This window comes from Saccopteryx leptura, chromosome 9 (genome assembly GCF_036850995.1).
Source record: "Saccopteryx leptura isolate mSacLep1 chromosome 9, mSacLep1_pri_phased_curated, whole genome shotgun sequence".
In the NCBI taxonomy this organism is placed as follows: Eukaryota; Metazoa; Chordata; class Mammalia; order Chiroptera; family Emballonuridae; genus Saccopteryx; species Saccopteryx leptura.
Genome location: NC_089511.1, coordinates 23,907,501 through 23,921,495, shown reverse-complemented (window position 1 = coordinate 23,921,495; position 13,995 = coordinate 23,907,501). Strand labels below are relative to the sequence as shown.

The 13,995-nt window shown below is 43.6% G+C and overlaps 1 protein-coding gene across 3 annotated transcripts in view; it reads right to left on the bottom strand.

The window, feature by feature from the left end:
* The window catches only part of AARS1 (alanyl-tRNA synthetase 1), a 28,069-nt gene extending 15,805 nt beyond the window's left edge, over positions 1–12,264 (bottom strand). Inside the window, exons 1-7 of one of the 3 annotated variants that reach the window (XM_066350245.1) lie at positions 12,190–12,264; positions 7,483–7,647; positions 6,570–6,758; positions 5,845–5,990; positions 2,380–2,571; positions 1,332–1,476; positions 827–972 (exon numbers count right to left, since the gene is read on the bottom strand). In XM_066350245.1, the coding sequence (XP_066206342.1) occupies positions 827–972; positions 1,332–1,476; positions 2,380–2,571; positions 5,845–5,990; positions 6,570–6,758; positions 7,483–7,626 (962 nt within the window). In that variant the 5' untranslated portion in view covers positions 7,627–7,647; positions 12,190–12,264. The other 2 variants (XM_066350248.1, XM_066350246.1) reach the window with 2 other exon arrangements.
* Between the last annotated feature and the right edge of the window lie 1,731 nt (positions 12,265–13,995).

Below are 13,995 nucleotides of genomic sequence, written 5' to 3'. Positions count from 1 at the left end.
AGAGGTTACCAGTTCGATTCCTAGTCAGGACACATATAAGGAACAGACCAATCATCCTGTATCTCTAAAATAAATCAATAAAATTTTTTTTTAATTTTATTGCTTTTACAGAGAGAGGAGGTTGGGGAGGAGCAAGAAGTATAAACTCATAGTTGCTTCACTTTAGTTGTTTATTACTTGCTTGTTGCTTGTCGTATGTGCCTTGACTGGGTAAAGCCCAGGGTTCTGAACTGTTGACCTCAGCATTCCAGGTCGACACTCTATGCACCGCGCCACTACAGGTCAGGCCCCATCACCTCTAATATTCTATCCCTCCTTATCATCTGTGCTGAGCAGCAAAGATCTAATACAGTGATACCCTTCAGTATAGGCTAAAACTCCCTTCATCTCTAAAAAAAGAAAGCTTCCCTCCAACTACCTAGAAGACAAAGAAAACAATGAGCCTGACCAGGCAGTGGCGCAGTGGATAGAGCGTTGGACTGGGATGCAGAAGACCCAGGTTTGAGACCCCGAGGTCGCCAGCTTGAGCGCGGGCTCATCTGGCTTGACCAAAAAGCTCACCAGCTTGAGCCCAAGGTCGCTGGCTCAGGCAAGGGGTTACTTGGTCTGCTGAAGGCCCGCGGTCAAGGCACATATGAGAGAGCAATCAATGAACAACTAAGGTGTCGCAACGAAAAACTGATGATTGATGCTTCTCATCTCCCTCCGTTCCTGTCTGTCTATCCCTCTCTCTGACTCTGTCCCTGTTAAAAAAAAAAAAAAAATGATAAAGTATAGTTTTAAGTTCCACAGAGTCCTACCATTGCCCTAAGTGTAACATACTTACCCCCGCCCTGTGTTGTCAGGGCGGCCGCCATCGGCCAGTGCCACAGTGATGGTCCGAGCATGGTCAGCCAGCACCCGGTAGGCCATGTCGATCCCGTCAGCATCATCAGCACCAACTTTCCCAGTGTATGGCCGGGCACCTGTGCCCTACAGGTAAAATCCAGGGGGCAGAGCATGAGCAAAAGGCCTTTCTTGCACTGCCTTGCCCTAGGAGGTTTCGAGAGGACTGAGGTGCATTAGGAGAAAGAACAATCCTCTTATCAGATCTTATAACCCCAAGAAAGACGAGAGTGATAGAAGTAAAGGGCCCCTAGCCAGCCCTTTGCACTCCACAAATTACAGTGACTTCTGCCTAGAGCCATGTGTTAATAACAATAAAACTGGCAGATGGTCGCAGGTACCTTCAACTGGCAAAGCACCTGGTTATTCTACTTTTGATGGCACTGCTAAGAGTCCAGCCTGGAAACTTCCACAGAAGTTGGCAGTTTTTGCAAAAGGACCAGTACCTTCTGAATGGCTTCAAAGTAAGGGACAAAAAGATCAGTGTCATAGTTGGACATCTTATTCTGCAACACAGACACCAGTCGCTCCAGGCCCATCCCTGTGTCGATACTTTTCTTAGGAAGAGGTTTCAGAATTCCATCGGTTTCCCTGCATGATCCAGAGCAAAAGGAAGTTGAGAGAGGACTCAGGCTGCTACCTCTCCCTGCTGGTTAGCATTCATTTACATAGCAGTGTGCAGACTACAACCTTTTGCCATTTGCCCCCGTCTGGTTTCATGGGAGGAGGGAAGTCAAGGTAGAAAGGTAAGAAGTATTCTGGGGGTCCATTTAGGAATGAGGCAAACTTTCAAAGAAATAAAGCTTTAAAATAAGAGTCCAAATTACAGCAAAAATCACATTATAGACATAGCCCTTAAGCCATATCATGGGGAATAAAACTAATTTATAAAAGAACAGACCCAGCACTGACCCAGAGATCAGAGGAAAAATTTGAGAAATAAAATGTAAAGAATGTGCCACAAGATCCCGTGACGCAGCCCTAGACAGTTGGCTCAGTTATACAGTGTCAGCCCAGTGTGTGGAAGTCCCAGGTTCGATTCCCAGGCAGGGCACACAGGAGAAGCAACCATCTGCTTTTCCACCCTCCTCTCCCTTCTCTCTCTCCCTCTCTCTCCCCTCTTTCTGAAGCCATGGCTTGATTGGTTCAAGTGCATTGGACCAAGTGCTGAGGATGGTTCTGTGGAGCCTCTGCCTCAGGCACTAAAAATAGCTCAGTTGCGAGCATGGCCCCAGATGGGCAGAGCATCAGCCCCAGATAGGGGTTGCCAGGTTGATCCCAGTCAGGGCACATGCAGGCGTCTGTATATCTCCCCTTCTCTCACTTGGAAAAGAAAAAAAAATGATCCCGTGATGCCTTCAGTGTCAGTGTTAGCACTGCTCCACCATTCCCAATGACCAGGATGAGATGACCGCCATGTGCTAAGCTCCTCATTTTCTATGCAGCTCACAGAGGTGCTGCTCTTAGCAGTAACGGTTCAGGACCCCAAGGCACCTGTTATACTGGATGAACACAAGGTTCCAGATCTCCAGCACGTTGGGGTCATCCTGGTTGACAAGATGGGCAGCGTCCCGACCACCAATCCGGTCATAGTGGATCTCACTGCAGGGGCCACATGGGCCTGTGTCACCCATCTCCCAGAAGTTATCCTTCATGTTGCCGGGGAGGATTTTGGTGTCATCCATCCTGCACACAGTGGGGATAGTAAATCCAGTTATAGCCACCGACAAGGATTCAGCACAGACTTGCATCCACTGTAAAAAGACATCCTTATAAATTCCTACTCTTTGGCAATTACTAATGATGAGACTGCAAACAGATCCTGTTAAAAGAGGCAGAACATGATCCTTCTCGAGTGATAACAATGGAATACAAAATACACATATGCTCCGATCGTAACTAAATAAAAATATTCAAAGATATGGATAAAACCTAGAAAGAAACACATAAAAACAAGTGTTTATTCTGAACATGACCAGAATTTAAGCAAATATTTTCTTGATAAATGGTCCTTTAAAAAAAAAAAAGACTATATGACAGTATAAATGTTTTTAAAAACCTGATTAAAGTCACCTCTCAATACCCTAATTCAGTTATCCGTCTTTTACCTTAAAATAACAAAAAGAATTTAATAAGATTATTCTGACTGGTGGTAGCAAAGTGGATAGAGCATGGACTTGGGATGCTGAGGAACCAGGTTCAAAGTCCCAAGGGCACCAGCCTGAGTGCAGGCTCATCCAGCTTGAGAGTAGGCTTGCCAGTGTGAGTGCAGGGTTACTGGCCTGAGCAAGAGATCACTGACTTGCTTTGAGCACCCTCCCCCATCAATGCACATATCAGAAGCAATCAATGAACAAACAACTAAAGTGAAGCAACTACAAGTTGATGCTTTTCATCTCTCTCCCCCCCCCCATTCCTGTCTCTCTTAAAAAAATAGAAAAAAATTTAATAAGATTAAAACATTTCTTTTCTCTCTGTCTTTCTCCTATCCTCTCTCTCTAAAATTATAAAATTTTTAAGAACTTTAAAAAAAGATTAAAACATTTCCAAAATAGTTGACTGCTGAAACTTGCTAGGTAATAAAGCACCTAAAAAAGACTACGCTTACTTAATAAACAAAGCACAGATATGGGTGAAGCAAGTGAAACAGGATTCTGAAAATCAAGATTAGTATTTAAGTTTCACATATGTCACCACCTAAAATGTCCAAGTCCATTTAGACCAGGGGTCGGGAACCTTTTTGGCTGAGAGAGCCATGAACGCCACATATTTTAAAATGTAATTCCGTGAGAGCCATACAACGACCCGTGTACATCAGGCATTATCCAATAAAAATTTGGTGTTGTCCCGGAGGACAGCTGTGATTGGCTCCAGCCACCAGCAACCATGAACATGAGCGGTAGGAAATGAATGGATTGTAATACATGAGAATGTTCTATATATTTTTTTGTTTTATATTTTTAACATTATTATTTTTTTATTAAAGATTTGTCTGCGAGCCAGATGCAGCCATCAAAAGAGCCACAAATGGCTTGTGAGCCATAGGTTCCTGACCCCTGATTTAGACTATAGCTTCTAACCAAATAGGAGTTTCAGGCCATGTACAAGGGGAAGCTGCACTGGAATAATGTAACTGAAGTAAAAGTAAAAGTTAAGAAGAAGAAAAAAAGGTAGCATTGCTTACATGTACTAAAAAGCTATACAAGAAAGGACAACAGAGTTCAGTACAAGGAATAAGAAAACGAGACAAGGACATTACAGGCATTCTAGCTGTCTATAGGGTACATCACCCCACAGTTAGATTCCTCTTGATGTAGCACTTCACAAATTCTACTCAGTCCAAGGCACGGAACACACATAGCTCAGCTATCACGTTACCTTTTATGCTACATGATTTTACTTTAGAATTACACTGTATAAAAAAACACACACACCAAGCAGAGAAAGAAAAATATCATGATCTCACATATTTGTTGAATCTAATGAACAAAGTGAACTGAGGAACGGAATAGGGGGGGGGGGGGGTAACAGGGACCAGAGGGACAGCAGTCAGAGGGAAGGGGGATGAGGGAATGGAATCAGAGAAGGTAAAGGGATTAGTGAAACTATATATACCTAACACAGAGATATAGATAACAGGGAAACAAATCCTAGAGGGAAGCAGGGAGGGAGTTAGGGGGAGGGTATAAAAGGAAGTATAAAAAGAGGTACAGGGGTGGGGCTGAGAGAGTTATATTCAGTGGGACACTTGAATCCATGTAAACACAATAAATTAAAAATTAATTTAAAAAAACACCACACACATAAGCCTTTTATAACTCCTCACACCTCCCCCACCCAGAGACCCTCTCCCCTCATTCCCAAGTAAAAACTAACAAACAAACAAAAAACCACCGAAACTTCCTTTGTCCTAAATCTGTTTGACACCATTACATTTCCATAAGAAAAAATCTGTTTCATATGAAGAATACCACTCTGTTAAAAAAGATACACCCATGCCTGACCAGGCGGTGGCGCAGTGGATAGAGCGTCAGACTGGGATGCAGAGGACCCAGGTTCAAGACCCCGAGGTCACCAGCTTGAGCGCAGGCTCATCTGGTTTGAGCAAAAGCCCACCAGCTTGAACCCAAGGTCGCTGGCTCCAGCAAGGGGTTACTCTCTCTCCGTTCCTGTCTGTCTGTCCCTGTCTATCCCTCTCTCTGACTCACTCTCTGTCTCTGTAAAAAATAAATAAATTTAAAACAAAACAAAACAAAAAAGATACACACAGGGCTACAGAAATATGGAAAAGGCCTGGAAGAATATAAAAGGGGTATCAAACTACTAACAATTCTCAATCTTAGAGATTTTCTACTTATTTGTACATTTCTATGTAGTTTCAATTTTTACAACATATGCATTTGCACAATTTCTAGAAACATACAGAAATAAAAAATATGACAAGAGACTCTTTATGATGGCTTTTCACACCAGAATGACCAATTAAGAAACAACGTGGGTCCTGACCAGGTGATGGTACAATGGATAGAGTGTTGGACTGGGATGCAGAGGACCCAGGTTCGAAACCCCACTTGAGCACAGGGTCACTGGCTTGAGTGTGGGATCATAGACATGACCCCATGGTCACCAGCTTGAAGCCCAAGGCCGCTGGCTTAAGCAAGGAGTCACTCAGTCTGCTGTAGCCCCCCGGTCAAGGCACATATGAGAAGGCAATCAGTGAACAACTAACGTGCCAAAACAAAGAATTGATGCTTCTCTCTCCCTTCCTGTCTGTCCCTCTCTGTCACAAGAGAAAAAAAAGAAACGTGGGTACCAAAGGATAATTACTCCCAGTCAGTCCCACCTCCGCTACAAAATGAGATATGGCAATGCACCCCACATCATAAGAGCCCACTCTGACACTAAGTTGAGGAATCACTTTATTCCTCCATTCTCTCCAAATGTAAGCTGCATTCTTACCCCAAGTTTCGCCAGATCTGTTTGCACTCCAGGTCTGGTTCTAAGCCAGTTGCTTCATCCCCACCAAAGTAAGTAACGTAAAGCCTTTCAACTGGAATACCAAACTCTTGGGTGAGAAGTTCCAGAGCCATCTTACATGCCAATTCCTACAAAAAGGAACAAAAAGAAAGATGTGGGCCGTGGCTGGATGGCTCAGTGGATAAAGTGTCAACCTGGTGCACCAGAAGTCGTGGGTTTGACTCCTGGTCAGAGCACGTACAAGAAGCCATCAATGAGTACACAACTAAACGGAATGAGTTGATGTTTCTCGCTCTTGCTCTCCCTTCCTCACCCCTCTCTTTATTCCTCTCTCTTTCTCAAATCAATGAAAAAGTATAAAAAGAAGAAAAGAGGATGTGGAACACAGCCAAACTAGTGTTTGGTTTATTTTACTATTTAATATGAGGACAAAAAGTCCAGATCTTGGGAACAGGGATCTCAAACTAAAATACATTCATCATAAACTTAGTGGAATTCAGGATTATCAATTTATGCAAGAAATCAAATGTGAACTGAAATCATCAAATCATAGATACCACTTCTAAGAAGTATTAAAATATCATCATTTAGGAGGTTATTCCTAAATGATATTTCATATTTTAAAACAACCAAATTGGAACCTACTTTCCTCAGTGGTAATAACTGCTTTGCTCAAAACCCCAGTCAATCTCCTGCTTTGAGCTTACCTTGAAGTAATCTCCAAAAGACCAGGAGCCTAACATCTCAAAGAAGGTGTGATGATAGACATCCTTGCCCACGTCATCCAGGTCATTGTGTTTGCCCCCGGCCCGGATGCATTTCTGGGTATTGGCAGCTCTGCTCAGCTTTGCCATAGGGTGAGATGGGTCAATAGTGTTCAGGAAGATGGGTTTGAACTATAAAAAGAAAGGGTACATTTCAACTTTTAAAGAACTGTAGTTATATCAGGAGATCACACACTGGTAGGAAGAGACCACATACAAACTGTTCTGTTTCTGATTTCATTAGCCCAGAATATAGAACCTTCTCAAAGACAGGTGGCCACACAGGGCTGCAGCAGAGGCAGCCCTACCTTGAAGCAGCTTCTCCCTGGCCCTAGTTCTCTAATGGTCCCCACCTGCATGGTTCTCTAATGACACCACCTGCATGGGGAAAGGCCTGCCAGGTCTAAAACAGCCAAAGGCGGACGTGCTGAAATGTGCGCTTCCTTGCAAATCTGGCAGTCAGGGCTTATGTCGTCTTTTGGGAAGAACTCATTCTGAAACTGATGTGCTGGCTTGGGAGTAAAGTTGATAAGGAGAAAAAAAAATTTGAGACCTGCATTAAGGGAGTAAGATCAGCCTGACTGGATATGTAAAGAGATATCATTGATGTATCATTGTTATATGTGTAACTTTGCCTTATTTTTCCCACTTGGTCACTAACCACATGTGAATATATAAAATTAAATTAATTAAAATGAAATAATTAGTAATTATAATTTTTAAAAAATGGTATCAAGTAAATGGTATCCCACAAGACCACACAGTGAGTGACAGATGACGGATTCTGTCTGACTCTGGGAGCTTTGCTGCCTCCTTTGTAAACAAATAGCCAAGAGGAAGGGAGGAAAACCCTTACCTGGTTCATGCCCGCGTTGGCAAAGAGCAATGTGGGATCATCCAATGGGATGGTAGCAGATGAGTGAACATAAGTGTGTTCATTTCTCTTGAAGAAATCTATAAATCGCTGCCGGATTTCACTTGCTGTGAGGGTTGAGTCCATCTTGAAAGTAACCCTGCAGAACTAACAAGAGAATTGAAACTAAGAGAGAGTGGCATTACACAAGACTCCTGGTTTCTCAGGCCAAGTCAAAGCAGGACATCGGTAAGCAGTCTGATCCTGAAACCTCGATGTTGTAATGTCCAAGGCTAAAATCATCATCAGAGCAAAACTTGCTGCACCAGCAGACAGCAGCCCCATTTGTTCTTCCTTCCCATGCCAACCTCAACAGAGTCAATACACCATCACATGAAGCACAGCAGGAGCAGGAGGTAGTTTCTTCATGTATTCATTTATTTCAAAGTATGTAAGTAGCAGCCATTCTATGCCAGGCCCTAGGCTAGGAGTTTGGGAATGAGAATAAAAACACTCAGAATTCATAACCCAGCAGAGATGCTTGGGGGGGGGGGGGGAGGGGTTCAGGGCACCTGGGTTCCAGTCCTAGCTTCAAGTCCTTGAGTTACTTCACCAACAAAGGAAAGGGTCCATAGTAGATGAACTTTAAAGACCTTCCCAGCTTTGTGTTAATCTACATGTTAATTCATATTCTATGAAAAGTTCCATTATCTCCAAAGTCAGAGTCTCCAGGGGAGGCATAATATTCTGCTGTCAGCAGCAGTGAACCTGGAGGTGAGTTTATCTGCACAAGTGACCGCCTGCAAGCAGCAGGCATGTCTGTACCTCCACCTGGCCTGAGCACCCCCAGAATCACAACCAGTAAACTGCTGTTTTCCCAGCTATCAGATTACTAGGGAGTGAGGATGCTGTAGCCACGCTGAGGAGCTCAGAGAGTCAGTGAAAATGAAAGGGAATCAGAAGAGAGAAATCAGAAAATAAAACAACTTTACAGTTTCAAAGCTCTTTCATATATATTATGATTTCTCTGAGAGACAGGTTGGGGAGAAGTGTCGGACCTTGGTGGAGAGTACCAACCATGGGACTGCAGTACCACGCAGCACTGGGTATCTAGAAAAATGGGAACTATCTCATTCACAACATTATTTAAAAGTCTCTAGATTTTTTGACCCAACTCTAAACCTTAAATAAGTCACTTTGTTGTTTGTTTCCTTTTTTTGTAAAAAAAAAAAAAAAAAAGTAACATCTACTCTGCTTACACTACCTGGAGCAGGTGTGAGGCTCAAAAGCCATCCTGTATTAGGAAGTAATTTGTAAAATGGAAAGCCCTAAAGAAACAAAATAGATACTAGTAAGTCACTTAGATCAAAATTTTCTTCCTTCTGGTGAGTGACAAGAAAAATAAATTTGAGTTGTTCTAAATTATAGCAGGCCAGAGAGTGAGAGAAAGCAGAGAGCAGTTAGAACATTAATAGCTGGCGGCCAGATAATAACTAGACTGCTCATATTCTTGGGTATATGTTGGAACTCTGAATTAACTTCCACGTGGCTATTTCTGTGATTACCTAATAGCCAGTTGTCATAGAAAGCGCAGCAGTCTTGGTTTCTTGTTTACAAACAAACTTTCCCAACAGCCCACCACCAATCCAAAGGAGCAAATACTTCGTTTCAGACTCTGCCCCAATCCCAGAACTAGCCCCACTTCACCTGCTTCCACCCACTTTACCTATATAGCCAATGTAAATCCTTCCAGAACAACTTATCTCTCTCCCCAACTTTCCTCCCTTGCCAACTCCAGGACAGCGGACACCTGGCATCACTGCTGATGGTAGACTTTGTGCTCCAGGACCTGGTCTTCTTTTCTTGCTAACAATGGCCCAATAAACCCTTTTTTTAAAGCCCTGGCTGGATAGCTTGGTAGCACTGGCCAATATGCAAAGGTTGCAGGTTCAATTCCTGGTCAGGGCACATACAGGAACAGATCAATGCTACTGTCTCTGTCTCTCTCTCTTCTTTCACTAAAAATTAATAAATAAAATAAAATAAAAAAACCTTTTAGCTCTGGATGTTAATTTTTTTGTTTAACATGAGGAAGATACAATAAAGAGGCATACAATGAACATGACACTCTCTTAGGTTTTGTTTTAACCGAAATGTCAACTGATTTATTCACAACTTAATCAACTCATTAAACAAAAGCCCTCTCTGGGCAAAAAGATAGTGAAACACTGGCTGACAGAGCCAAATAGCTGACTATAATTCCCACAGATGTGGACTTTGTGTCCATGCTAAGGAGTCAAGGCTAGGGTTTTTAGAAAGTTTGTCCCATCATATTCTTCCTCATCCCTTTTCATCATGGCCCTCAATCAATCTCAAAAAGGGTGACATAAATAAATTTACAGTGGTTAATTCTGAGCAGCACCATTTTAACTGTTTTACGTGTTTGCTGCTCCCTCCTGAGGCAAATAAGTAGTTAAATTATGAGACACACGAACTTTCCATTTTTGCTTATTAATTTAACTTAATGCATTCATACTATGGTACTAGGCACCAAGGTGACAGTTTATGTCCTTAATGGCGAGACAGTAATGTATAGCAATAACTGCAGTATGATGTAAAAGAATCCAATATATTGGCAATAATAAGCCCGGTGAAGGCTGGGACTAAACTGTCACCATCTATTCAATATAATTCTATTCAATATAAGTAAACTGGCAGGCAGTATGGGATACAGAGGTAGCACAAAAGAGTGCCCTCAGATTCCACCTCCCAGCAGGAGCCATAAGTCATGAATAACTTAAGTCACACTTACCTTTCAGTTTAGGGACTTTACAATACGTTCTTCATTTGCCGGGTAAACTGTCTACCCTACTCCCCCACTTTTTCCCTTTTCCTAGTTGTCATTTTTGTATATTTCAATTTCAAAGAGACACATTTAAGGAAGCCTTCTCCTTCTTGATTAGATTCTCCCTATTTTATTCTCAAAGCCCTAGGTGTCCTCCTTCATAATTTCATGCATTTGATGGCTTGTTTAATATTCTTCACCTGCCTGACCAGGCGGTGGCACAGTGAATAGAACGTCGGACTGGGATGCGGAGGACCCAGGTTCGAGACCTTGAGGTTGCCAGCTTGAGCGCGGGCTCATCTGGTTTGAGCAAAGCTCACCAGCTTGGACCCAAGGTCGCTGGCTCGAGCAAGGGGTTACTCGGTCTGCTGTAGCTCCACGGTCAAGGCACATATGAGAAAGCAATCAATGAACAACTAAGGTGTCACAACAAAAACTAATGATTGATGCTTCTCATCTCTCCGTTACTGTCTGTCTGTCCCTGTCTATCCCTCTCTCTGACTCTCTCTCTGTCTCTGTAAAAAAAAAAAAAAAAAATCATCACCCCATCAGGCTATTAGGTTCCATATCAGTGGAAATCATGACCGATTTTTGCTCACCATTACAGGTATATCCTCAGTATCCAGTACAGAGGTTGCTAACAAAAATTTCTCGATTAGCTTTTAATAATTCTTTTTTTTTTTTTTAATTTTATTTTATTTATTCATTTTAGAGAGGAGAGAGAGACAGAGAGAGAAGGTGGGGAGGAGCTGGAAGCATCAACTCCCATATGTGCCTTGACCAGACAAGCCCAGGGTTTCAAACCCGTGACCTCAGCATTTCCAGGTCGATGCTTTATCCACTGGGCCACCACAGGTCAGGCCTTAATAATTCTTTAAGAGCAAACTCTGAATGAACTTAAAGTACACCAGGGAATGCAAACTGTCTGAGAAAGTAATAGTTGAACATGATAGGGCCTGGATCAGTATCAGTTATTTGGCTAATTTTAAGAACTTAGAGAATTATCTGACCAGGTGGTGGCGCAGTGGATAGAGCGTGGGACTGGGATGCGGAAGGACCCAGGTTCGAGACCCCGAGGTCGCCAGCTTGAGCGAGGGCTCATCTGGTTTGAGCAAGAGCTCACCAGCTTGAGCACAATGTCGCTGGCTCCAGCAAGGGGTTACTTGGTCTGCTGAAGGCCCACGGTCAAGGCACATAAAAATTTAAAAATTTAAAAAAATTTAAGGATAATTTGCCTGACCTGTGGTGGTGCAGTGGATAAAGCGTCAACCTGGAAATGCTGAGGTCGCCGGTTCGAAACTCTGGGCTTGCCTGGTCAAGGCACATATGGGAGTTGATGCTTCCAGCTCCTCCCCCCTTCTCTCTGTCTCTCTCTCCTCCCTCTCCCTCTCTCCCTCTCTCTCTCTCTCTCCTCTCTAAAAATGAATAAATAAAAAAAAAAAAAAAAAAAAAAACTTAGAGAATGGCTCACACAGACTCCACCCTTGACACACACACCCCCCCCCCCTTCACACACACACACACCACTTTCCTCCCACCAGTAGGAGATAAAACCTCGCTTGGGTGGATAGTCAACGGCAACCGTGAGCCTCCCAAGATCTTGGTCCTCAGCAAGGCCTCCCCAGGCCGCTCCACTCCCACCAGTCAGCTGCCGCGTCCGCCAGGTAGCTGCCCCGACTCCAGTACAGGGTCCGGTTCCAGAGGCTGCGAGAGGCCTGCCCCAAGGACCCACTGTGGCCGCTGTGCTTTCAGATCGCGGGCCCAGCCGCTCTCGCCGTACAGATTTTCGACACCCGCCTACTTCTCCCGAGGGCCGTGGTCCCTCACTCCTGGCCTAGAGTCCACCACCAGTAGCCCGCGGTTACCTGTTCCCGCAGACCGGCAGATGCACCAGCCCCAACCTAACCCACGCCGCAACGCGCACCGCCCCGTCCAATCACAGCGCCCCTATGGAAAGTGTCCCACCGCGTCTTCCCTCTAGGAGATTTTATTGGTGAATAAATATGCCAATCAATCCGAGATTCTTAGGTTTCTGGGAAGTCAAATCTAAATTGGCTGATGCAATGGCAGGGATAGAAAGAACGGGTACGTCACATGACAGGGCAGGATGCGGACTTCTCCAGGCTGATGTTTTGGTTTACGTGTGTATTTGAAGTCCTAACAGTTGACAAGGTTAATAAGAGGGAACGGTGGCGTGTGCTTGGTAGAGGTCACATCTCGGTATATAGTTCTGTTTATTTTATTACAGAACAGTATCCAGACTTGAAATATTCTGATATACTGTGCCTATGAATACACTTGTCCTTGTCAGACCTAATTGGATTTAGTATGTAAGAAGTAATGTAATCGTTGAGCGACGACTGATTTGGCATCTGGCCCTCGATTTGCCTTTGAAAAAGTTAATATATTTTTTAATTAATTAATTAATTTACTTTAGAGAGGAGAGAGAGAAAAAGGAGTGAGGAGCAGGAAGCATCAACTCCCATTTGTACTTGGACCAGGCAAGCCCAGGGCTTTGAACTGGCGACCTGAGCGTTCTATTTTTTTTTTTTTTTTTTTTGTATTTTTCTGAAGCTGGAAACGGGGAGAGAGAGTCAGACTCCCGCATGCGCCCGACCGGGATCCACCCGGCACGCCCACCAGGGGCCACGCTCTGCCCACCAGGGGGCGATGCTCTACCCCTCCAGGGCGTCACTCTGCTGCGACCAGAGCCACTCTAGCGCCTGGGGCAGAGGCCAAGGAGCCATCCCCAGCGCCTGGGCCATCTTTGCTCCAATGGAGCCTCGGCTGCGGAAGGGGAAGAGAGAGACAGAGAGGAAGGAGGGGGTGGGGGTGGAGAAGCAAATGGGCGCTTCTCCTATGTGCCCTGGCCAGAATCGAACCCGGGTCCCCCACACGCCAGGCCGACACTCTACCGCTGAGCCAACCGGCCAGGGCTGACCTGAGCATTCTAGGTCAGTACTTGATCCACTGCACCATCACAGGTCAGGCACAATAGTTAATTAATACTTATATGTGAGGTATTGTATTAAGAATTTCACAGAGATTATTTCATTTAATTTTTAAAATTTATGAGGCTGGTCAACTGGCATGCCCTTTTTACTGATGAAGTACTGAACCTGGACCCAAACTCACATCAAACTCCAAAGCCCATATTCTATAACCTACATCATCTGATAAATCAAAATACCGGGTATAAAATTGTTCTACTGTTCATAATAGGGTTAAAGATATTGCAGAAAAAATTTACTTTTTTTATGTAAAATAGCATACTATACAAATAGATCAGGCTCAAAAGCCAGTGGAAAGTAAATCAACTGAATTAACTTCCCAGATCACAGCAACTCAATAATAATCACATCTAACATTTGTTGAAGAATCACATGTAGCACACACTGATCTAAGCTTTTGATCCTCATAACAAGCTTATAATGAGTCACTATTATTATCTGCTTTAACAGCTGAGGAAACTGAGGCACTAAAAGGTTAGATAGAAAAGGGAAAAACCAAGAGAGACTAGTGTTTGTTCTGACCCAAATGGGCCAAAATATATGCACATTTAACCTAAATAATCTAAGAAATGGGAGAGATTTCTATGCCACCACAATTAATATGAAAGCCAAAACTACACAAATTGCACTTTCTTTTTTTTTTTTAATTTTATTTCTTTA